Below are 26433 nucleotides of genomic sequence, written 5' to 3'. Positions count from 1 at the left end.
ACTGGAAAATTATATACAAAGAATAAAACTAACATTTGAAATTTTATTTTCTACTAGAGAGAAAAGAAATAATCATACCTGTCAGATTTCTATACATAAAATTTTAAGTGAACAGAGTTGTAAAATACAGCGACTGTAAGTAGCAAGTCAACCAAAGTTGGATTCCTCTAGGTTTGTTAGCCAATGCTCTGCATCACAGCGAATGCCACAGTCACGCTTTGCTTTTCCAAGTCTTAGATACTTTTTCTTAACAAAGGTTTCCCAAGAGTATACCATGATTTTGAATCTCAGTTTTGTTAGGCAGAAAATGGCAGGTATTTCCTCTTAGCTAATACATGGGAATAGATCATCTCAAAGAGAAGGAATCTCAGAACTTAAGTCACAAGAAGTCATTTGAAAGAAACCAAAAAACAAAGAGTTGACCAAGCAACCCTTAAAAGCTTTTAGGATACTTTAAAAACTATCTGTAATCATTAACTTCAACAATTATTAAGGAACGAGAAAGCTAGTTTGAAAACTCTCACCTGATAATAAAGTTATTAAGATCCCCTTCTCCAGGGGATCTTCCTGACCCAAGTTCAATCCCTGGGTTAGGAAGATCCCCTTGAGAAGGAAATGGCAACCTATTCTAGTATGCTCGCCTGGAAAATCCCATGGACAGAGGAGTCAGGGGAACTACAGTCCATGGGGTCACAAAGAGTTGGACACGACTGAGTGACTTCACTTTCACTTTTCACTTTCATCCTTGCAAGATGGAAGCAAAGATGCTATAAAAGTTATTCAGTTTACAAATCCACTAAAAGAGGTGAAGCATTAACGAGACTTGGCTGACTGACAATCCTCTAATTGGTAAAGACAGACCCACAAAGCCAGCCAAGTCATAGCTAAATTGTACAGCTGATGAGAAGAGGGGAAAAAAAGAGAACTGGAAACAGACTAAGATAACCCAGTTTAAAATCATCATTGTACTAGAAGTCAAACAGTATGCAAGCAGTGTACAAACTTTACTCAGGAGAGGTATTAAAGACAATTTTCTGGATGTTCAAAAGAATCAGTTATAATACAGCTACCTTAGAGGAATGTGAAAGGCCATTTATAGCAACTATCATTGAAATGTCCCAGAGTATTTTAGGCATGAAACACAAGAACTAAAAGATATGTGTTTGTTTGTTTAAGATAAATAATATAAAGGTGTTAGGACATTCTGTTCTATCACTTTATACTGACTGAACTGTCTGAGGAGTCACTTGGCTTTCCCAGTGGCTCAGTCGGAAAGAACCTGCCTTAAATCCAAGAGACACTGGGAAGATCCTCAGGAGGAGGAAATGGCAATCCACTCCAGTATTCCTGCCTGAAAAATTCCAAGAACAGAGGAGCCTGGCAGTTCTGTTGGGGTCAAAAGTGGTTGGACACAACTGAGTGACTGAGATAAACTTAGATAAACTCAGATAGATTCACAGACAGAAAGTCCTGGATGAAAGGTATATCAGCTGCCTCAGAAAACATACATAAATACTTTGGAAGTGAAAGGCAGAATCTAGTGAATGATAGCCCCCAAGGTCCTAAATCTGCCAGAGGTTCCACCAAAGAATTTTTTTTTTTACCACTGGCAGGAGTGAAAATGAAACCTGACTACTCTGGCAGCTAAGATGGTATAGACAGGAGGACAAGTGAGCCAGAGACCAAAGGCACCTTGTCCAGACACCAAGGACTGGGGGGCAGGCATGTGTTTGCTGATGACAGAGCTACGAATGAAATGATTGGTTGGTAGTTGAGAGCAATCTGTTCTAGTTCTCATCTGTCTATCTCCTGCGTGAAGCTTGGCTTTTGGACACTGGTATGCTCAGTCTCCAGATGAATAGGCTACATCCAACTATAAAGAATGACCACTTAAATTCATCAGACAAGAAAGCTTGGAGGGAGACCAATAGAGGGCTAAGGGAAATAAATGGAGCCATAAGCAAGAACAGGATCTGGCAAAGTTGCTTTTTTCTCTTAAAGGCAGAAAATAGCTACTGAAGGAGCTACAGAACCTGAAACATTTTATCAATGAGCTAAAAATACCCAGACAAGGAACTCTGGAGATGTTGAAAGCCAGTGAGAGAAACCTAAAAAAGGACAAGTAGATTGCAATATTAATAAAAATCTGGGTTAGAAATGTCAAGCTTAGTAAATGGACTAAATAATTTTTTGAAAAATATAAAACATAAACAACAATTTATAAGCCTCTAGATTACCTCAGAGGGTTAAGTCAACACTCAAGGCTGTATACCATATGGTTTCTGAAGCATATTCAAGATTTTTTTTTAACACAAATAGATATTTCAAGTAATGAAAGCAATTGTGACACAAATTTACTATAAAAAAGGATTCATCAAATTGGAAGTTATCTTTTATGAATGGAAAATATTCTTTAAAAGGAAGAAAACACTAAGAACAAAAAAGAAATATATAAAATGCAAAGATACTAGAAATTTACCAATTAAAACATATGAAGTAAATAACTGAAGTTAAGTGAAATAAAACAGAAATCACTGCTTGGCTTTATAAAAACAAAATTCAACAATATCCTATACCTAAGAGATACAAATAAGCTAAACTATATACATGCTATCAGTCAAGGTTTAAGATTTATTATGTCTTTGCAAACACAAAAAAGAGAAGGTAAGTTACTAATATGAAAACTATTAGATATTTAAAAAGTATATAAAACTATGAAAATTTAAGAACAGTAAACTTAACGTACAAATATTATAGCAATAATACATCCTCAAGAAATGTTATGAAAACTATCAAATATAATTATATCTGAGAGCCTCAGAAGTATATCACAGCAGGTTGGATAAGGAATTAAAATGAACAAAATCCACTGGTCATCATCACTTCTTACTCCCCTATCTTAAATCTCGTAAGGCCAAATGGTTATATATAACTGACTGTATCTTAGCAAAAATTGTTACTCACTTCTGTTTGTTACTTTCAACTTTCCCACTGATTTCACTCTTACAAATAGTTATGATGTCCAGTTAACCCCTAAACACCTCTCAGTACTTGTTCCATAACGTTTGCCTTATGAGACACTCAATAGATACTTATTATTAAGTGCTCAATAAAGTGTATACCAATATGAGAACAATAATAATGACAAAATTATAATAATATTGATAAAACAGCACCATTTGTTGAAAAGAATTCCAAATGTCTAAACAGTGGTATCTTTTTTCCATACACCCTGACTAGAACACAACCTTTCTTTCCTTAAAATGCAAAGTCAATATATCACTTAAGATTACTTAAAACAATCAGATAAATACCAAGTAAAGTTAAAAAAATTCATTTCTACTGACCTTGTAAGAATGTAAGGCGAAAATGAAGCTGGATTATCCTGCTCTGAAAAGAGGGGCATAGAACCTCCCATTATCCACAGACGAAAGTACAGAACAATGATCACCTTTGGAAAAAGGAAGATTTGCTGAGAAAATTGCTTGTTGGAAATAAGCCCTGCTTTTCTGGAAAATACTTTCAGATGCTTTACAAATATTTTGTCCTACAAACACATTTTTTAATGAGCGTTTTTATAAAATTCTATCATTGAAGATGAGTAGAAAAGATGGAAATAGTTAGAGGGGAGAGAAAACAATGAAGTTGACAAGGGAAAGGCACACAAATCTAATAACAGCTGTCACTGTTATCCATTGCTGCTGCTGCTGCTGCTGCTAAGTCCCATCAGTCGTGTCCGACTCTGTGCAACCCCACAGACGGCAGCCCACCAGGCTCCTCTATCCCTGGGATTCTCCAGGCAAGAATACTGGAGTGGGTTGCCATTTCCAACAGCAAATGAAGGACAGAGGAGCTTGGTGTGCTGCAGTCCATGGGGCAGCAAGGAGTGGGGTATGATTTAGTGACTTAACAACAACAAAGTCCCCTACATAAGAACCTTCAAGTTGTGAAATCTCAAGGATGTGAACTTGCATTTGCATGTCTAATCACACGCTAGTTCACACATCTGGTGAACACTGTCATGTGTGTGCATCTTCCACAGTGGTTGTGCTTTTGTGTACTTTTGTTGTTGTTGTCTAGTTGCTAAGTCACGTCCAATTGTTTGAAACCCCATGGACTGTAGCCTGCCAGGCTCCTCTGTCCATGGGGTTTTCCAGCAAGAATACTAGAGTGGGTTGCTATTTCCTTCTCCAGGGTATCTTTCTGACCCAGGGATCGAACCCATGTCTCCTGCATTGGCGGGTGGATTCTTTATTACTGAGCCACGTGGCAAGCCACTCTTTAGGAATATTAGTATATAATCACTAAGATAATCTAAACTTATATTTGGTTCTTATTCTTTTAAAACAAACCACTGTATAGTATTGTATAAAAATCAGTAGTACAGTACCATCTCCCACCTCCTCTCCCTCCTCCAGGCAGTACTCTTCTTGCCTGTTCACTCAGTGCCAGCCCCTGTATGCCAGCTGTTGTATGGTACTACTGTACTTTTCAAGGTACTATAAGATTAAAAGTGTTTCCCTTATTTTTTTTTTAAAAGTATTATTTGCATGAAAAGTATAAACCTATCACTGTACAGTACTATATAGCCTAGCTGGGTACCTAGGCTAACTTTGTTGGACTTACAAAAAAGTGGACTTAAGGAGCATGCCCTTGGAATGGAACTCATTCATAAGTAGGGGATTTACTATAAAGATCCTTCCACCTGAGGCCTACCAGTCCAATAGGAAGATGAGGAATCTGAAGCTTAAAGGTAATCTGCCCAGAATCCAACAGTTAATAAACTACAGGATCTAGGAGTTGGACTCAAGTCACTGGTCTCCAATGCCCTGTGTCTTAATCACTGCTCTCATACAACCCCATGAAACTTAACTTCAGCTGTGGTAGAAGATACCTCTGTGTCCTGAATAAACACATCTGGAAATGTTCCAACCCTCAAATGCTCTGAAGCAGACTACCCACGAAGAGTTATTTCAACAACCCCAAGAAACAACTTTTGTGTCACTCAATAGAATTTTATCACTGAATGGTGCTATCCCATTCCAAAGATGGGTTGAGAAAACCAGAGGCCAAAGACACTTCAGTAGGGATGACATTTGTTTATAGAATTCACCCACACAGACCTTCTAGATGTAATTCTCATTTTAGTAGGGACCAATTATGTTGTGTCTGCCTATCAGAGTCAGAGGGAAATCTCTGCTTCACTAAAAGCTAAAATATTAATATGAGGAGGGAATTAAGGCTGCAGTTTTTCCAAGGAATATCACTGACTTATTTCATGAATGCTTTTTTACATAAGTGACCCCAAATCCAAAAATCTAAAGTAAACATATAGTGTCAGTCAAAAGCATATCGGCAGTAAATAATGCCTAAGAAGAAATTAAAAATCATTTTAATTAACACTCACATAAACTAAATTTAAAATTTTAAAGATATTGCAATGGAAAATGTCAACTATAAAAGTAACAGGAAAAGTATCCTGAAAGAATATGAATTCCCTAAACTACTAAGAGGTAACAGAATATGTCATCCCAAAATACGCTACTTTGGCATATAGGTAGTTTTGAACTGAAGGCAACTAAGACTCAAGAGACTTATGAAAAGCTTTCTACCTCTCTGTTAACTGCCTAAATGAATTAACTGCCCTATAGCAGGAAGTACAGGGCATCACAGCAGTACTGTCAAATTCTTGCATTCCCAAACAACACGAAGATATAAATCACTTCTGAAATGAAAGTTGAATTGTCTTTATTTTATGCAAAGATACTGGGGCATTCTTTAGAGAAACCGTCTGCCCCTTTTGCTGAAATTGTCCAATCAAAGCTCTCCATCTCATTCAGTTTTTGCACACCTTCTTGCTTCAGTTCAGTTGAACTGAGCAGTTCACTTGCTCAGTTGTGTCCAACTCTTTGCAACCCCATGGATTGCAGCATGCCAGGCTTTCTTGTCCTTCACTAACTTCCAGAGCCTATTTAAACTCATGTCCATCACATTGGTGATGCCATCCAACCATCTTATCCTCTATCGTCCCCTTCTCCTCCTGCCTTCAATCTTTCCCAGCATCAGGGTCTTTTCCATTGAGTCCATTCTTCTCATCAGGTGGCCAAAGTACTGGAGTTTCAGCTTCAGCTTCAGTCCTTCCAATGAATATTCAGGACTGATTTCCTTTAGGATGGACTGGTTGGATCTCCTTGCAGTCCAAGAGACTCTCAAGAGTCTTCTCCAACACCACAGTTCAAAAGCATCAATTCTTTGGTACTCAGTTTTCTTTATAGTCCAACTCTCACATCCATACACAACTACTGGAAAAACCATTGTTTTGACTAGACAGACCTTTGTTGGTAAAGTAATGTCTCTGCTTTTTAATATGCTGTCTAGGTTAGTTATAGGTTTTCTTCCAAGGAGCAAGTGTCTTTTCATTTCATGGCTGCAATCACCATCTGCAGTGCTTAAACACGCCTTAATGCTGATTTAAAATATAATTAATTGTTAATATTACAATCAAAAACATTTTCATAAGTTTCCTATCAAACTTTATTATAAATCTGGACTTACAATTTATGAAAAACAGCAACAGCAAAAGAGACTGATCCCCTAATTTCTTTGAATAGAAGCATTCAACTGTGTAAGAAGATGCCCAATGTGATAGTCACTGAAGATCAGGACCAAGAACCCCTATCTCTTCTGTATGCACCTTCTATTTGCTCTTCTTATCAAGAGTGGAGTCAACTTCCCCTTCCTTTAAATCTGGTCTTGTGACTTGCATTGAACAAAAGAATCTAGTGGAAACTTCCAGGTCTTGCAGTTTGTCCTAGAATCCAGTTGTCAGGTTGTAAAAAGATCCTGTCCATCCAACTAGAGAGAGTAGCCACAGAAAGAGGCCTAAGAGGATGAGTTATCACAGAGAGGTTACCTGCTCTGAGTTATCACAGAGAGGTTAACTGCACAAACTTGCTTGAGTAACCCCAGCCAAAAATATAGAAGAACCAGCCAGCTGGATGTGACCCAAACTAAAGCATTTAGGGAAGCTAATATGATGGTTTTGTTTTAAGCCACTACATTTTAGGTGTTTTGTAATGCAGGAACAGATAATTGATACAGCCAGGTTTGTGTTGCAGAAACAACTCAGCACCAGCATCCTAAAAAGAACTCACAAAGTACAGTTCACGCTGTTGGTGTCACTGAACTCACATATCCCTAGAATGCTTCCATATTTACATTCCAAGGCTTTGTAACATTTATGGTATGTAAACTGTTTGATCTTAAAATCATATTGTTAGGCTCGATTGCTGATTCTATTAAACAATCTGGATCATGTCTCTGAGTCAAAGTAAAATATTTCTTATTAGATATTTCAAAAGCATATATATACTTACATAACTTATGACCAAAGTGGCCCTTTTTAAGAAGGGCCTCATGGTAAGCAGGAAATTTCTATTGCTGCTTGCTGTCAGATACCTGAAACAGAAAAGAAAAAGCATATTAAATAAGTGTCAGAGTCCACTACATGTAACATTTTCTTTTCAGTGTGAATAGGCTCTAGCTCAAAAGGTTGGAAAAGATAGCCGTTAAGAACATGGTTTCTGGAACACACCACGCAGGTTTCAATCCCCAGCTCTGCTTCTTTCTGTTTGGAAGATTTTGGACAAGTTGAGTAGTGTCTACTTCATAGGAAAGTTGTGAAGAATAATAAGCTGTACAATAATACAGGGAATACAACCTAGTACAGTTAGCTACAGTTATATATTACTATCCTATCTAACCCCAAATAACAGAGGCATTCTGGCAACTATTACTATATGATGACCCTAGTCACAGGGATGATCCTAAACAAAATAAGAGTTCATTTGCCTACTGAATGTAACTTGAGAAGGACAATGTCTTTCACCCACAAAACATCTCACAAATGTTTTACCCCTAAAAAAAAAAAGATGCTAAGCTTGTATGAGATTAAGTAACTTATCCAAGGTAACAAAGTTAAAGTTATTGGGCTTCCCCAGGGGCTCAACAGTAAAGGATCTGCCTGGCAATGCAGGAGATGCGGGTTCAATCCCTGGCTCAGGAAGATCTGCTGGAGGAGGGCATGGCAACCCACTCCAGTGTTCTTGCCTGGAAATGTCATGGACAGAGGAACCTGGCAGACTACAGTCCATGAGGTTGCAAGAGAGTCAGAGAGGACCAAGTGACTAAACAACAAGACAAAAACAAAGTTATTAAGCATCAGTGGTCAGACCAGAGCTCATGAAAATGCAATGGAAAATTACTTCATGTGCCTATGACCCTTGGAACCAAACCAGGTAATGAGAATGCCACTTCTTTAGGGGCAGCAACTTGTATGGAGCCTGCATCTGCCACTTGTACAAAGTGGAAGCACTATATGTCCACACGGAAGACATGTGATTGGTTGGTTTAATAAAGATGATCAAAAGGAAGGAAGAGGAAGCTGTCAACAAACTTCCCCAGGAAAACTTAAAGCAACTCCTTTTCACCTACAGACAAATTTCTGTATTTTAAAGTACAAACCGTAGGGAAAAAATCAAACCACATAATCCAGCAAATATTTCCCACCTCATCCTTATTTCCCTGGCCCCTTTTCACTTTTTTTTTGTTTGTTTGTTTAATTTTTCCTCAAAGGTATCCTCCTCAAGAATTTCTTAAAATCTGTATATGAATGTGTTATCTTCACACAGTGAGGATGTTCTACACAAAGAAAGCTTCATTTGTGAGACCTGAGTGGGTTAGTATCTCACAAAAAAATGTCTAACTTGAACTCCTTACAAAACACATGTGCTTCCCATTTTATAACAGCTAAGTGTGTCCAAGTGGCTCTGGAAGGAGGAAACAGTATCACTCCAAGGCAGATCCTTCATTCTTGCTTTCCTTTTCTTTTTCCAAAAGGCAATTCACAGTCACCTTTTAGCAAGCTCTGGACTGGATGCACCCCCAAGCACGACGTTGAAATCCTTTGTTCTCCCTAAGCCCTCAAGAGGAGGAAAGTCAGGGATACTGTCAGCTTTTATGACACTGGTGATCTCTTCCACCCTAAAGTGGGCTTGAGAGAGTCCATCACCTCCTGAAACTGTACACGAGATATCATGAATGTTTGCATCGGTGCATTTCTCTGAGGCAAAGTCCTTGGCTTTGATCTTCAGTGTCAGATCAGGTCTGTGATTCCAAAAAGGTTAAAGCACTGCTCTGGGCCTTTCCTTAGTTTTGCCTCTACCATCACTATCATTTTCGGACCAATTCAACAAAGACCAACTGTGGATATTTCTACTATTCCTTGACAGGATGTGGATAATTGGCAGCAGGAAGGCAAAGGGAATGACAGTGTGGGAAGGAAAAGGGCTGAACTGGCAACACGTCTGAAAGAAAAAGCCCTTCTTGGATTGGCCTGTTTTGAGAAACTACACTTCTCAGGTTTCCCCTGTTGCTTGTTTATTTTAACACAGTGGAAAAATTAGGAGTGGTTTCCTCTCTATAAAACAAATCACAGGGTTTTAGAAGTCAAACTTAGGTAATTGGTATTTTGTTTCACTGAAAGCTCAATATGATGGTTCAGTTCAATTCAGTTCAATTCATTTCAGTTCAGTCGCTCAGTCGTGTCCAACTCTTTGTGAATCGCAGCACACCAGGCCTCCCTGTCCATCACCAACTCCTGGAGTCTACCCAAACCCATGTCCATTGAGTCGGTGATACCAACCAGCCATCTCATCCTCTGTCGTCCCCTTCTCCTGCCCCCAATCCCTTCCAGCATCAGGGTCTTTTCCAATGAGTCAACTCTTCTCATGAGGTGGCCAAAGTATTGGAGTTTCAGCTTCAACATCAGTCCTTCCAATGAACACTCAGGACTGATCTCCTTTAGGATGGACTGGTTGGATCTCCTTGCAGTCCAGTCCAGTCTTCTCCAACACCACAGTTCAAAAGTATCAATCTTCGGCGCTCAGCCTTCTTCACAGTCCAACTCTCACATCCATAAATGACCACTGGAAAAACCATAGCCTTGACTAGAACCACAGTATATGATGGTTAGTTCAGTGAAATATATTTAAAAGAGCCCCTTTGTTTGGAAATTCTTCCTCCATGAAAAATTCTATTTCTGTAAAAAAGTACCAAATAATTTACTCTTAAAATGTAACAAAGCCTAGGAAGATACAGAGAACAGTGGTTGAATAAAAAGACCTTTCAAGATCTCCATTTCCAGCTGTTGACCAAAATTAAATGAGAAAATGAGCCAAAATGACATGGTCCTCTTTTTTGGTAAACACTAGGTCAGAGGCTGAGATTCCTAAGTTCATACAGAGAACTGAATTTTCTGCAACTCCTTTCCCTCTCCTATCCTATAAAAATTGGATAGTAGAATTTCTCCCCTTAGTCCACAATACTTCTGAATTAGAACCAAACAATAACAAATAATAACAATGGTAAAAATAGTAAACTTGTATAAAATAGTAAAAATAGTAAATTTGTGTGTCAGGCACAAATATAAGTGATATAAATGTACTAATCCCTTTACAATTTCTTTGTAATTTCAACAATTCCTTGAGGAAGAACATTATAACTCCTTTTCAATAGAGGAAGATACTGAAAAATTAAAACTAATACTTAACCATAATATCAGATTACCTCAGCTACTCATTTCAATCACAGGCTAATATAGCTGAGTGTACCTTACAAACACAAAGAACTATGCAAATGTCATCATTGATAATTTTCAACTTCAGTTAAATTCTCCACTATTTTCCCTGCAAAGACAGAGAACATGAAAACAACAAAACTGAACCATTGAGGAAACCATTAGCATAGAGCAAGAGTTCAGGATTCTATCCCTGTGCTTCCAGCTAATCTCTCACATTAGTTGGTACAAATTTACAGGGGCTTCATTTCCTTCCTACATCAGTGGTAGTTGACTAAGTGGTTTCAAGGTCCCTTTTGGGTCCAATACTATGATCTTTGGATGTTCTCACCAACTGATGACATCAAAGATGACAACTAAAGAAAAACAGAAAAATTACTGAAAAAATTTAAAAGGAACACCAGGTGATAAAGGTGAAACAAATATTGCTGCTGCTGCTGCTGCTAAGTCACTTCTGTCGTGTCCGACTCTGTGAGACCCCATAGACCACAGCCCACCAGGCCCCCCCATCCCTGGGATTCTCCAGGCAAGAACACTGGAGTGGGTTGCCATTTCCTTCTCCAATACATGAAAATGAAAAGTGAAAGGGAAGTTGCTCAGTCGTGTCTGACTCTTAGAGACCCCATGGACTGCGGCCTACCAGGCTCCTCCATTCATGGGATTTTCCAGGCAAGAGTACTAGAGTGGGGTGCCATTGCCTGGTGAAGCAAAAAGATGATTCCTTCACTTTTAAGTAGACCTTTGATAATTTGCTGTTGCACATTAAAAAAGTACTTTAACATTAGTCTGGGGTAGTAGCATTATCAAGTTCTGCATTTTTAACAATTTCTGATATTAGGAAAATAAAAGCAAAAGATCAAGACTATCCAAAATAAATGTTCTAAACTATGCTCCCCATGCCCTAATTTTTCTGACTGCAAAATTTCTAACTACTAACATCTACCTCCTTAGTTAATCATGTTCAAATATTCAAAGCTAAATGGGTCTTCTTCCTGAAGTTATCCTCCATAGCTACTCAGTCATCAAATCCCAACTGAGAGATCTCAGCTGAGACCAGGACAACCAGCCATCCAAAGCTGTGAGATGCTTTTTTTTTTTCCAGGAAAGTGTTCTTTGCAGGAAAGATCTCTCTGCAGGAGGTCCTTTTTGTCTTGTCACTTTAGCAAATTTATATTTTAACTAAACTCTGACCCAAATACACCTTTCAAATTTTTGATCACAGAATACTTTGCCTAATCTGTTGGTTCTTTCCTTAAATCAAAGATATAGAAATGAATAATACGTAACGATGGCACCCCACTCTAGTACTCTTGCCTGGAAAATCCCATGGACGGAAGAGCCTGGTGGGCTGCAGTCCATGGGATCACAAAGAGTCGGACACGACTGAGCGACTTCACTTTCACTTTCCACTTTCATGCATTGGAGAAGGAAATGGCAACCCACTCCAGTGTTCTTGCCTGGAGAATCCCAGGGACGGGGGAGCCTGGTGGGCTGCCGTCTGTGGGGTCGCACAGAGTTGGACATGACTGAAGCGACTTAGCAGCAACAGATGACCAGAATAAGATAGCATCTAAAAAAGATCACAAGGAGTCGACAAGCCTGCACACAGTGGGGGACGGTGATGACTCTAACCACCTATCTCAATGATCAACTGAGATTACTTCCCCCTTTTCCCTTGAAAGTCTTTCATGGCCACACAGAAACTTCAGAGATGGTTTTGGAACATGAGTCCACCTTTCCCCCAGATTGCTGGCTTTTTGATTAGAGCAAGTATTTCCCTTCTAACAGCACTGATTCCTTGTATCCAGATCTGAGTTTGGTAACAAAGTCACCAACTCATAAACTTGAGGGTAAAATGAATGCTTATTATTTTAAGTCATTGAACTTTGTAACATAGAATTATTGTGTTAATAGATAGCTGATATATCATAGCAAGATGATCAATAAATGCTTATGGACTCAAATAAAATTTTAAATATACTTAGATGCCTCCACTCAACCCCTTTTCTTTGTCTGTATTATTCTTACCCTCCAGTACTAGACTGGATACAAAATAAAAACTTACAGTTTGGGATGTAGACAGCAAATTGAAGGAGTCCTGGTAGTTTACATGAGAATACTATATTAGATTTTCTGGTTCTTCTCAAAAACCTCTTAATTTTTTGCCTAAACAACAGCTGCAGTGGCAAACATCTCAGCTATAAGTTATTGCCATTTAATAATACACCAATAAATTATTTAAAAACTATAAACAAAATTACTTCAGTAATACCTGTCATACTAACTTAATCTCTCTTTGCTCCTTCAAGGTAATGAAAAAGATTAATAGTCACATCAGTCAGTCAGTCAGTTCAGTTGCTCAGTTGTGTCCAACTCTTTGCGACCCCACAGACTGCAGCATGCCAAGCTTCCCTGTCCATCATCAACTCCCAGATTGCTCAAGCTTATGTCCATCAAGTCGGTGATGCCATCCAACCATTTCATCCTCTGTCATCCCCTTCTCTTCCTGCCTTCAATCTTTCCCAACATCAAGGTCTTTTCCAAAGAGTCAGTTTGTCTCATCACGTAGCCAAAGTATTGGAGTTTCAGCTTCGACATCAGTCCTTCCAATGAACATTCAGGATTGATTTCCTGTAGGACTGACTGGTTGGATCTCCTTGCAGTCCAAGGAACTCTCAAGAGTCTTCTCCAACACCACAGTTTAAAAGCATCAACTCTTCAGTGCTCCAGCTTTCTTTATAGTACAACTCTCACATCCATACATGACTTCTAGAAAATCCATAGCTTTGACTAGATGGACCTTTGTCAGCAAAGCAAAGTCTCTGTTTTTTAATATGCTGTCTAGGTTGGTCATGGCTTTTCTTCCAAGGAGTAAGTGTCTTTTAATTTCATGGCTGCAGTCACCATCTGCAGTGATTTTGGAGCCCCCCAAAATAAAGTCTCTTACTGTTTCCATTTTTTCCCCATCTATTGCCATGAAGTGATGGGACTGGATGCCATGATCTTAGTTTTTTTAATGCTGAGCTTTAAGCCAGCTTTTTCACTCTCCTCTTTCACTTTCATTAAGAGGTTCTTTAGTTCCTCTTCCCCTTTTGCCATTAGGGTAGTGTTATCTGCATATCTGAGGTTATTGGTACTTCTCCTGGCAATCTTGATTCCAGCTTGTGCTTCATCCAGCCCAGCATTTTGCATGATGTACTCTGTATATACTTTAAATAAACAAAGTGACAATATACAGCTTAAAAAATGCTCCTTTCCCAGTTTGGAATCAGTCCATTGTTCCATGTCCGGTATTCTAACTGTTGCTTCTTGACCTGCATATAGGTTTCTCAGGAGGCAGGTAAGGTGGTCTGGCATTACCATCTCTTCAAGAATTTTCCAGTCACATAATATGACCAAAAGCAGAAAGAAATAAAAAGAATTTGAATCCGGAGATCTTCAGGAATTTAGAAATCCTGATTCTCTTTGAAACAGAGAGAGAAAAGATCTCACAGCTGATCAAAGTCACAAAGCCTTAGCTCACATTAGAAGAGATGAAAAGATTAACAAAAACAACAAAAGAAATTTAAGCAGCCTTCAGTTTCTCTCTTTGATGCACTCTCTTTGAACCTATAAATTGCCTCCTCTAAACATCAATAATCAATGGCATTCTATAGAGGAGCAGAACTATCTTTTTGTGTCTTCTTTGATTTTCAAATGCAGATTCTAAAGGGAAGGAGCTATTTTAAGACAATAATAATTTCTAAGTTCAATCTATTCAGAAGCCCAAATTGACTTTCAATACCCCAATACCTGTGGTAAAATTTCTTCTTGAAGTTTTAAACTCTTAATTCAGCACGCTACTTACAAAGAAACATTTACTTAAATTATCACACATAGAACAGTGGAAATACTGGCAGAGAAAAGGGGGATACGATTTCAGTTCTCTTAACCATTCTGAAAATCAAAGATAGAACTGAAAGGGATCAAAACAGTTCAAGTAGTTTCACAGGTGAATAAAAATAAGCCCAGAAATGTCATCTGACTTGCAAAAGGTCACATCCCTTCAGGGTCAAAGGTCAACGAGTTTAGGTTTCATTAATTTAGTCAGAGGGGCTAATTTATATTGCTGCTGCAATGAATTTAGTCAGAGGCACCAATTCTTATTCTTTCTACATATAAAGCAATAATTCGGTTTCGGTGATTATCACTCTTGCTTGCTGTTTAAGTTCCAGGTTAGTTTCAATTCATTAAAAATGGGGTTCCCAGGTGGCACTAGTGGTAAAGAACCTGTGGAATCTGGTAGGGTACATTCCATAGGGTCTGACAGAGTTGGACACAACTGAAGCAACTCAGCATGTGTGCACGCACATTAAAAATAGGAGATACAATATGCATTTAATCTATATCAGTCACTGTGCTAAGTGACTTCATCATTTCATTTAACCTGCATACCAGTACTGAGAGTCCAAACTTGTCCCCATCTTGTGAGTGAGGCTGAAGAATGTACTCACTCCAGACCTCAAAGCTGGCAAGTGGCAGAGCTGAGTTGTCGTTGTTCAGTTGCTCAGTTGTGTCCAACTCATTGCGACCCCGTGGACTGCAGCACGCCAGGCTTCCCTGTCCTTCACCATCTCTTGGAGCGTGCTCAAGCTCATGTCCATTGAGTTAGTGATGCTATCAAACCATCCTGTCCTCTGTCACCCCCTTCTCCTCCTGCCTTCAATCCTTCCCAGCATCAGGGTCTTTTCTAATGAGTCGGCTCTTTGCATTAGGTGTCCAAATTAAGGGAGCTTCAGACTCAGCATCAGTCCTTTCAATGAACATTTAGGATTGATTTCCTTAAGGACTGACTGATTTGATTCCCTTGCAGTCCAAGGAACTCTCAAGAGTCTTCTCCGACACCACATTTCAAAAGCATCAATTCTTTGGTACTCAGCCTTCTCGATGGTCCAGTTCTCACATCCATACATGACTACTGGAAAAACCATAGCTTTGACTAGATGGACCTTTCTTGGCAAAGTAATGTCTCTGCTTTTCAATATGCTGTCTAGGTTGGTCATAGCTTTTCTTCCAAGGAGCAAGCATCTTGTAATTTCATGTCTGCAGTCACCATCTGCAGTGATTTTGGAACAGAGGTGAGACCCAAACCCAAATCCACAGCACCCACTGCTTGATAAGGCATAAACATAAAATGGAGCTGCTTATTCAGCACACTTACAACATAGACCATTTATTAAACAACATTTTTACATGATAACCACGACTTCTAATTAATTAAAAATGATAAAGTTTACAAACTTGAATACCTTCATCAGTTTGTACAGATCTACAATAAAACCTACAATAAGGGTTCTTCATACCAATGACAGTCTGAGGCAGTGAATAATTCTTGAGGGACCTTTGAAGAAATATCTATTTAAAGGTTAATATATGTAGTGATTGCCACAGCTCAAAATGCAAACTCCATATTCACTAGGCTGATTCAGAAACTCTAAATGAGAAGAAATGGCTACAAGAAGAAGGTGAGCAGGACTGAGAAGGTATGATATGATCAGCCAACTCCACAGGAAGAAGCAGAAACAGAGAGGGAGATAAGGATGCCCCAAGGGAGGCACAATGAAACTGACATCTGAGGAAGAGCAAGAGTGAACTGGGTGAGGAGAAGAGGTGAAACACGCATCTACAGAGGCCTAGAAATGACAGCTGTCTACCAAGGCCTAGGAATGACACTCCTTCCCTAGTGAATGAACTCCTTCCCCATCCCTTCTTTTGTACACCCCTCATAACCTGCTTGCTAAAGAAACCCAGAGCAGCAATTCCTCACCTGTCTGCCAGCTCTCCCTGAGAGCATGTGCACGTGTGCCCACTTGCTCAGTTGCGTCCAACTCTTTGTGATCCATGGACTGTAGCCTACCAGGCTCTTCTGTCCATGGGATTCTCCAGGCAAGAATACTGGAGTGGGTTGACATTTCCTATTCCAGGAGATCTTCCTTACCCAGGGATCAATCTCGAGTCTCTTGTGTTTCCTGCACTGGTGGGCAGATTCTTTACCATTGAGCCACCTGGGAAGCCCCCTCTAAGAGCGTATCCTTGTTTAAATAAACTTTCACTTTACTTTCTTAACCACTCTACTTCATCTCTGAATTCTTTCACAGTGAAGAAAGAACCTCAAATTCACCGGCAACAGAACCACATCACTACAGGCCTTATTCCATTATGGGATTTGGGCTTTGTTCTGATGGCCCTGAGCAGCAGGTGAAGGGCTTTAGGCAGAGATGACCTAATCTGATTTCTAGAAGAGGAGCATCAGCATTGTATGACACTGGTATTGTATCTACACTGAGATCCGTAACAAAGAACAAACGACTCAAAAGCCCAAATGGGCAAATGATGGACAGAATTTATTCCAAAAGTTTCTGAGATATCAGATTTAGATGGGAAGATCTAGTCCAGATAACCAGAGAGATTTTTCATAAGGATAAATAAGAAAAGCTTGTGTTGTTACATCTATTCAGGTGTTTGGTTTCTTCTTAACATACTTTTAAGTTAATCGGTCATTAATGTAGTGCTGGTATAAAATATTTTTACTAACTAGAATATTCAATTTGCCAAAATAAGAACTTATTACAAGAAGATGTGTGTTAACTGGGTCCAAGTTCACTCTGCTAGCCACACAACAGGCCAGTGAATCCGAGAGACAAGGTGTTGAGGCTTTAATCGGGGAGCTAGCAGACTGAGAAGGCAATGGCACCCCACTCCAGTACTCTTGCCTGGAAAATCCCATGGATGGAGGACTGGTCGGCTGCAGTCCATGGGATCGCTAGGAGTTGGACTCGACTGAGCGACTTCACTTTCACTTTTCACTTTCATGCATTGGAGAAGGAAATGGCAATCCACTCCAGTGTTCTTGCCTGGAGAATCCCAGGGACGGGGGAGCCTGGTGGGCTGCCGTCTCTGGGGTCACACAGAGTCAGACACGACTGAAGTGACTTAGCAGCAGCAGCAGCAGACTGAGAAGATGAGGCTAGTGCCTCAAAATAGCCATCTCATTGGGGTCTGGATGTCAGGTTCTTTTATAGATCAGAGAGAAAGAAGCAATGAGGAACTAAAGTCAAAAGGCAGAATAGAGAGGGAGAGACAGCGGGGAAATAAAGTGAACGGGTCTTCAGTCTTGCAAAACATCTCCAAGGGAATGGCCAGCCAGCTTTTGGAAGGAGTGCATTAATCTCTTCTATTCACAGGTGAAGAAAGTGAAATTCACTCAGTCATGTCTGACTCTTTGCTACCCCATGGACTGTAGCCTGACAGGCTCCTCTGTCCATGGAATTCTCCAGGCCAGAATACTGGAGTGGGTAAGTCGTTCCCTTCTCTAGGGGATCTTCCCAACCCAAGGATCAAACCCAGGTCTCTGGCCTTGCAAGTGGATTCTTTACTGTCTGAGCCACCAGATAGTTTGGGGCAATTTATCTATGAGCTGAACAAAGGCACTTTACAGTCAGGCAGAGGAGCAGGGTCCTCCAGACAAGCTGTTAAGTATGATTATAACAACAAAAGCAACGAAAAGCAGTCAAAGAAACAATGTCCAACATGGTGTCAGAATTGGCTTCCTCCCTGCATCAGATGCGTATTAAATATTTTTATGGCATTTTCTATGTCAAAAGATTTTTCAATCCAGTCTAACATTTAATCCTTGAAACATCCATATGCACTTGGCAGAATAGACAGCACTGGCCCCATCTTACAGATTGAGACCTAGTGAATCCAAACCAGAACGACTTTCCTGATGCCCGATTCTATGCCTTTTAGCTGTGCTTATGGTCTCCTCTCCAATGATGCTGAAAGGCAACATTTGCTATAGGTTGTCTCTTATTCCCATCCTCCAAACTTGCTGCACACTGGAGTCTTTAAGAAATCCATGGAAATGAAATCACTGCTAATTGCAATACATGTTTGTACAGATACACAAGTAAACTTTTACACTAAGAAAAAGATTAAAAACAAGCAATAACAATACTTTCTGGTTTTATCCCCTGTATTGGGATATATGGGGCTTATCTGGTGGCTCAACAGATTCAATGCTGGACACCTGGTTTCTCTGGATTGGGAAGATTCCCTGGAGAAGGAAATGACAACCCATTCCAGTATTCTGGCCTGGAACATCCCCTGGACAGAGAAGCCACAGGCTAGAGTACATGGGGTTGCCAAGAGTCGGATACGACTCAGAGACTAAACAACAATTAAGAAAAATGGGCTGATAAATCAAGTATAGTTAAGCTAGTGAAAAGCAGTATTTGCTATTGGACTATCCTGGTAAACTGAAGAAACATACATTCTGTTAACAATAACAATAATAGTAGTGAAAGTTCACTGTGCATAGTTCTTATGTGTATAATTCTTAGCACATTCCTATCAGTTGTAAACTCTCAATATCTTCCTCTCACAGGGAGAAACTAAGGCAGAAATGGTCAAGTAACTTGTCCCAAGGTCCCACATGTAGGAAGCAAGAAGATTCAGGATAGAAAGTTCACCCTGTGACCTTACCACCAACTCTGCTACCTTTTAGTCATTGCCAACTAAATCTGTTTTCACTTTCCAGGGGTATGCTTAAATTTCAAAAACTACTCTCAGAAGTACAAACATATCAATTACATGTTTTAAAGGATGTTAATTCAAGATACCAGAAGATACTGGATTAATTTAGGAAATTAACAAAAAGGCTGCTACAACTATATCACTATGAAAAATGACAAGTTATTCCAACAACAATATTTGTATTATATAAGTTTCAGGTATACTGCATTATAGTTCAACATCTGTGTACAATACAGAGTAATCACCACGACAAGTCTACTCATCATCCATCACCATACAGTTGGCCCCTATCACCCGTTTTCCCTACCCTCCAACTCCTCCTCTCCTCTGGCTGATAAAATTAATCCGTTTTCTGTATCTATGCTTGTTTTTATTTTTTGCTTGTTCATTTTTAAAAAAATAATTCCATTAGTGAAATCAAACATTACTTGTCTTTTATTTATCTGATTTATTTCACTTAGCAAAATACCCTCAGTTCAGTTCAGTCGCTCAGTCGTGTCCGACTCTTTGCAACCCCATGAATCGCAGCACGCCAGGCCTCCCTGTCCATCACCAACTCCTGGAGTTCACCCAGAATCACGTCCATTGAGTCAGTGATGCCATCCAGCCATCTCATCCTCTGTCATCCCCTTCTCCTGTCTCCAATCCCTCCCAGCATCCGAGTCTTTTCCAATGAGTCAACTCTTCGCATGAGGTGGCCAAAGTACTGCAGTTTCAGCTTTAGCATCATTCCCTCCAAAGAAATCCCAGGGCTGATCTCCTTCAGAATGGACTGGTTGGATCTCTTTGCAGTCCAAGGGACTCTCAAGAGTCTTCTCCAATACCAGAGTTCAAAAACATCAATTCTTCGGCACTCAGCCTTCTTCACAGTCCAACTCTCACATCCATACATGACCACAGGAAAAACCATAGCCTTGACTAGACGGACCTTTGTTGGCAGAGTAATGTCTCTGCTTTTGAATATGCTATCTAGTTTGGTCATAACCTTCCTTCCAAGGAGTAAGCGTCTTTTAATTTCATGGCTGCAGTCATCATCTGCAGTGATTTTGGAGCCCAAAAAAATAAAGTCTGACACTGTTTCCACTGTTTCCCCATCTATTTCCCATGAAGTGATGGGACCAGATGCCATGATCTTCATTTTCTGAATGTTGAGCTTTAAGCCAACTTTTTCACTCTCCACTTTCACTTTCGTCAAGAGGGTTTTGAGTTCCTCTTTACTTTCTGCCATAAGGGTGGTGTCATCTGCATATCTGAGGTTATTGATATTTCTCCCGGCAATCTTGATTCCAGCTTGTGTTTCTTCCAGTCCAGCATTTCTCATGATGTACTCTGCATAGAAGTTAAATAAGCAGGGTGACAATATACAGCCTTGATGTACTCCTATTCCTATTTGGAACCAGTCTGTTGTTCCATGTCCAGTTCTAACTGTTGCTTCCTGACCTGCATACAGATTTCTCAAGAGGCAGGTCAGGTGGTCTAGTATTCCCATCTCTTTCAGAATTTTCCACAGTTTATTGTGATCCACACAGTCAAGGCTTTGGCATAGTCAATAAAGCAGAAATAGATGTTTTTAAATGGCAGGATTTCATTGTTTTTAATGACTGACTAGTATTTGCTGAATGCTTAGATTGCTTCCATATTTTGGCTATTGTAATGCTGCAATGAACAGAAGGGTGCATCAATTTTTTTGATTTAATATTTTTGTGATATTCAGATAAATACCCACAAATAGAATAGGTGGGTCATATAGCAGTTCTATTCTTAATTATTTCAAGGAATCTCCATACTGTTTTGTATAATGGCTGCACCAATTTACAGACTACCAATAATGTACAAGGGTCCCCTTTTCTCCACATTCTTTTCAACATTTTGCTATATCTTGTCATTTTGATATGTCATTCTAATAGGTGGGAGGTGATATTTCATTGTGATTTTGATTTCATTTACCTGATAATTATTAATGTTGAAGATTTTCCCATGTGCCTGATGGTCACCTTGAGTAAAATGTCAATTCAGATCATCTCTCAATTTTTTAATTGAGTTGCTTGCTTTCCTGTTGAGTTTTACGAGTTCTTAGTATATCCTGGATATCAACCCATTATTGCATATATAATTTGCAAATATCTTCTCCCATTCCATAGGTTGCCTATTTGTTTCTATGATAGTTTCTTTCACTATGCAAAGGCTTTCCGTTTGATTTAGTCCTATTTATTTTGTATTTGTATTTTTTAATTTTTAATTTTTTATCTTGCCTGTGGAATCATATCCATAAAACATTGTTAAGACCAATATCAATGAAGTTACTGCCTATGTTTTCTTTCTGGAAATTTTAATAGTTTCAGGTCTCACCTTCAAGTCTTTAATCCACTTTGACTTGATTTCTGTGCATGGTGTAAGATAGTGGTCTAATTTGATTTTTTTTTTTTGCACATGACTTTTCAGTTTTCCCTACATCACTTATTGAAGAGACTGTCCTTTCTCCAGTGTATGTTGTTCTTTGTTGCAGATTAATTGTCTATGGAGGAATGGGTTTATTCTTTGACTCTCAATTCTGTTCCACTGATCTATGTCTATATTTGTGCCAGTATCTTACAGTTTTGATTAATATAGCTTCGTAGTATAGGTTGAAATCAAGATGTGTGATAACTCCAGCATTGTTCTTCTTGCTCAATATTAGTTTGGCTAATAGGGGTCTTCTGTGTTTCCACACAAATTTTAGAGTGATTTTTTCTAGTTCTGTGAAATTTGCCATTGAAATGTTGATAAGGATTGTACCAAATTTGTAGATTGCTTTGGGTAATACAGATACTTTAATAATATTAATTCCTGAAGTCCCTGGACATGAAATATCTTTCCATATTTTGTATCTTGCTCAATTTCTTTCATCAGTATCATAGTTTTCAGTGTACAGGTCTTTCATCTCCTTGATTAAATTTACTCCTAATCTTTAATCCTTTTTGATGCAATTGTAAATAGAATTATTTTCTTAATTTCCCTTTATCACAGTTCATCATTAGTGTATGAAAATAACAGATTTCTGTACATTGATTTTGTATCCTGTAACTTTACTGAATTCATTTATTAGTTCCAAAAGTTTTTTGGTGCAGTCTAGAATTTTCTTCCCCAGTGGCTCAGCGGTAAAGAATCCGCCTGCAGTGCAGGAGACATAGGTTCAATCTCTGAGTCGGGAAGATCCCCTGGAGAAGGAAATAGCAACCCAGTCCAGTCTTCTTGCCTGGGAAATCCCATGGACAGAGAATTCTGGTGGGCTACACAGTCCATGGGGGTGCAAAAGAGTTGGACAATGACTTAGTAACTCACATCATCTGTAAATAGTGAAAGATTTATTTCTTCCTTTCCAATTTGGATGCCTTTTTACTTTTTTTTGTTATATAACTGTTATGACTAGGACATCCAATACTTTGTTGAATAAAAGTAAGAGTTGGCATTCTTGTTTTGTTCCTAATCTTAGAAGAAGCACTCTCAGCTTTTCACTGTTGAGTATGATGTTAGCTATAGGTTTGTCATGAAGTGAAGTGAAGTGAAGTCGCTCAGTCGTGTCCGACTCTTTGAGACCCCATGGACTGTAGCCTACCAGGCTTCTCAGTCTATGGGATTTTCCAGGCAAGAGTACTGAAGGGGTGCCATTTCCTTCTCCAGGGGATCTTCCAGACCCAGGGATCGAACCCCCATCTCCCGCATTGCAGGCAGACACTTTACCCTCTGAACCACCAGGGAAGCCATATAGGTTTGTCATATATGGCCTCTATTATGTTGAAGTACATTCCCGCTATACCCACTTTGTTGAAAGATTTTATCATAAATGGATGTTGAATTTTGTCAAATGCTTTTTTCCAACTAATGAGATGATCATATAATTTTATACTTGATTTTGTTATTGTAGTATATCATGTTGACTGATCTACATGTTGAATGATCCCTGCTTCCTTAGAATAAATCCCACCTTATCGTGATGTATGATCCTTTGAATATATTGCTAATTTGGTTTGTTAATATTTTCTTGAGGAGTTTTCCATCTATGTTCATCAAAGATATTGACCTGTAATTTTCTTTTTTTTATGATGTCATTGTCTGTTTTTGGAATTAGGATAATGTTGGCTCTGTAAAATGCATTTGGAAGGTTTTCTACCTTTTCGATTTTTATAAGAATTTGAGAAGAATAAGCATTAAAGTTTCTTTAAATGTATTATAGAATTTTCCAGTGAAGCTGTTTGGTCCTGGGCATATGTTGTTAGGAGCTTTTTGATTATTGTTTCAAATTCCTTGTTAGGTAATGGGCCTATTCAGATTTTCTATTTCTTCATGATTCAGCCTTAGAAAACTATATGTTTATAGAAATTTATCCATTTTTTTACTTTGTCCTCTTTGCTGTGTGTATGATTGCTTGTAGTAATCTCTTATGATCCTTTGTATTTCTGTGATATCAGTCGTAACTTGTCTTTCATTCCTGATTTTATTTATTTGAGCCCACTCTCTTTTCCTTGGTTAATCCAGGTAATAGTTTATTGATTTGGTTCATTTTTTTCAAAAACAGCTCTTTGTTTCATTGATCTTTTCTATTTTTTAAGACTCTATTTCATTTACTTCTACTCTGATCTTTATTTCCTTCATTTGTTTTTCCTTTTCTAGCCCCTTTAGGTGTAAATTTAGATTGTTTGCTTGGAATTTTTCTTGTTTCTTGAAGAAAGTTTTGCTCTGAACCTTCCTCTCAGAACCACTTTTGCTACATCCCACAGATTTTGATACGTTGAATTTCTATTCTCTTTAATCTCTAGGTTTCTTATTTCGCCTTTGATTCCTTTGATGATCTGTTGGTTATTCAGTAGCACATTGCTTAATCTCCAGATTTGTGTTTTTTTCCAGGTTTTCTTGTGATTGACGGACAATTTCATACCATTGTAGTTGGAGAAGATGCTTGATATTTCAATATTCTTGAATTTATTCAACTTGTTTTGTTATCTTGCATGTAATCTCTCTTAGAGAATGTTCCATATGTACTTGATAAGCATCTATACTCTGCTGTTTTTAGGAAGAAAATTCTCTATATACCTAGTTAAGTCAATGAGATTTAATGTATCATTTAGTTTGATGTTTATTGATTTTCTGTCCAGATGATCTATTCATTAATGTAAATGGAGTGTTATAAGTCCTCTACTACTATTGTACTGCTTTCAATTTCTCCCTTAAGTCTGTTAATATTAACTTTATACATCATGGTATCCTTTGGTTGTGGAGAAGGAAATGGCAACCCACTCCAGTGCTCTTGCCTGGAGAATCCCAGGGACGGGGGAGCCTGGTGGGCTGTCGTCTCTGGGGTTGCACAGAGTCAGACACGACTGAAGCAACTTAGCAGCAGCAGCAGCATCCTTTGGCTGAGTGAATGTATATTTATAAACGTTAAATCGTCCCATTCAAGGGATGTCCCCTGTGTGGGTTATATGTCCTTCAGCTGAGGTGGAGCTATGCCTGCTGCTGCAGTATGCTAGTGGCTAGGGCTGGCTCCCCAAATATTTGCAGGGCCTGGTGGACTATGAGACTTGGCTGAGGTGCAGGGGTGGGTGGGGTTCTTAGCAAGGCTTATGCACTGGCGCTAACAGGTTAGATGGTGATTTCCAAAATGGTACCTGCCAATGGAAGTATTAGCAAGGTAGCCTGATGTCATAAAAATGATCCCCACCATTGTCTCAGTTTTCAGGGAGTATTCCTCTCCAAGAGATGCTTCAAGTCTAGTAAGTGGGTCCTTTTCACATGTGTGTGTGTGTGTGTGTGTGTGATCAGTTGCTTCAGCCATGTCAGACCCTGCGACCCTATGGACTGTAGCCTGCCAGGCTCCTCTGTCCATGGGATTCTTCAGGCAAGAACACTGGAGTGGGTAACCGTGACATTCTTCAGGGGATCTTCCTAACCCAGGGATCAAACCCAGGTCTCCTGTGTCTTCTGAATTGCAGGTGGAGCCACAGGGGAAGCCCTAATCTATGTTCCACACATTTTTAAATCTAGTGTTTTTACACTGGTTTTTTTATTAGATGAATCTATATACAGGCCCTTGTAAGGCAGATTTCCACTCCCTGTAGCTCCATGGCTTTCCTGGATGTATTCCCAGTTGGTTTTCAAAGCCAGGTGTTTGGGGCCTCATCTTTCCTGTACAGAATCGGAGGGTTGGGGCACCTGATGTGGAGTTTAGATCCCTAGCTCCTCAGGGAATCCAAGTGTCCTTTCACCCTTTATTATTATAGAGACTCTGTTCATCAAGTTTTCTGGTCCCTTTGAGAGGGAATTATTCTACATGTGGTTACAGATTTGTTGTTTCCATGGGAGGAGGTAAGTTTAGGATCTTTCAATGCTGCCATCTTCAGCCCTCTCCCCAGCAATCTTCAATTTAACAAGGTAAATATTGAACACTAGAATCAATGTATGAAAGAAATAAATACATATGTTTAACATTTAAATAACAGATAACATTTATGTTATCTTAACTAGAAACTGTCATAAGCACGTGTATTAATTCTTTAAACACACAAAAACAACAAATTACAACTATGAAGCAAGTGCTATATTTATTCTCATTTTATATTAATAGATGGGGAATCTGTGGCATAAAACAGTGAATGACCTTGCTGAAGATCATAAAGTCAGTAATTAGCAGAACTGGGGCTTGAACCTATGCATCCTGATTCTCTAGCCCACATTTCATCATTATAACAACCTTTCTGTACTTTCCTCACAGCCTCAATGAGCACTTCACATAATAAAGGACTAAAGGAGTTCAGAAAATGAAGAAATCAACATGGGCTTGGAAAGGAAGGGAGGATGCAGGGAAGAGGTGAACTTGACCTGGATCTAGAGGGACAAAAGATGGGAGAGTCGGGGAAGGCAGGAGGGGCAAAGAGGAGAACTGCCCATGTTGCTGCACAGGGACCGAGTGAACACAGCCTGCTCTGGGCATGAGGTCTCCCTGAAAACACAGCAAAGGAGCCCCTACTCCTCTACTTGGTACACTCCTCAGTGTTTCAAAGTCAAGTGTCTGAAATCTGAATAAAGAAAAGTTAAATTGAAACTATAAAACCCTGATGACTTGAACAGCAGAATATATCTAAATATGATTGATGTTGATTCCATTTGCCTTTTGCTCAGACACATATGGACAAAAAGATCTCACCCAGGAAACTCCCTTTCCCCTAAGCTTGCCTACCTGGTGTTAC

At 39.2% G+C, this 26433-nt stretch overlaps 1 protein-coding gene across 2 annotated transcripts in view; it reads right to left on the bottom strand.

Moving 5' to 3' along the window:
- Nucleotides 1-26433, bottom strand: part of TMTC1 (transmembrane O-mannosyltransferase targeting cadherins 1) — a 311748-nt gene that overhangs the window by 160364 nt on the left and 124951 nt on the right. For both annotated transcript variants that reach the window (XM_059886525.1, NM_001192761.3), the window contains exons 6-7: nucleotides 7377-7458; nucleotides 3348-3451 (exon numbers count right to left, since the gene is read on the bottom strand). In XM_059886525.1, coding sequence (XP_059742508.1) covers nucleotides 3348-3451; nucleotides 7377-7458 — 186 coding nt within the window. The remainder of the gene's footprint in view (nucleotides 1-3347; nucleotides 3452-7376; nucleotides 7459-26433) is intronic.

The sequence above is a fragment of the Bos taurus genome, chromosome 5, assembly GCF_002263795.3.
Source record: "Bos taurus isolate L1 Dominette 01449 registration number 42190680 breed Hereford chromosome 5, ARS-UCD2.0, whole genome shotgun sequence".
NCBI classification, from domain to species: domain Eukaryota; kingdom Metazoa; phylum Chordata; class Mammalia; order Artiodactyla; family Bovidae; genus Bos; species Bos taurus.
Note: the sequence above shows the minus strand (reverse complement) of the source record. Positions and strands in the feature narration are given on the sequence as shown.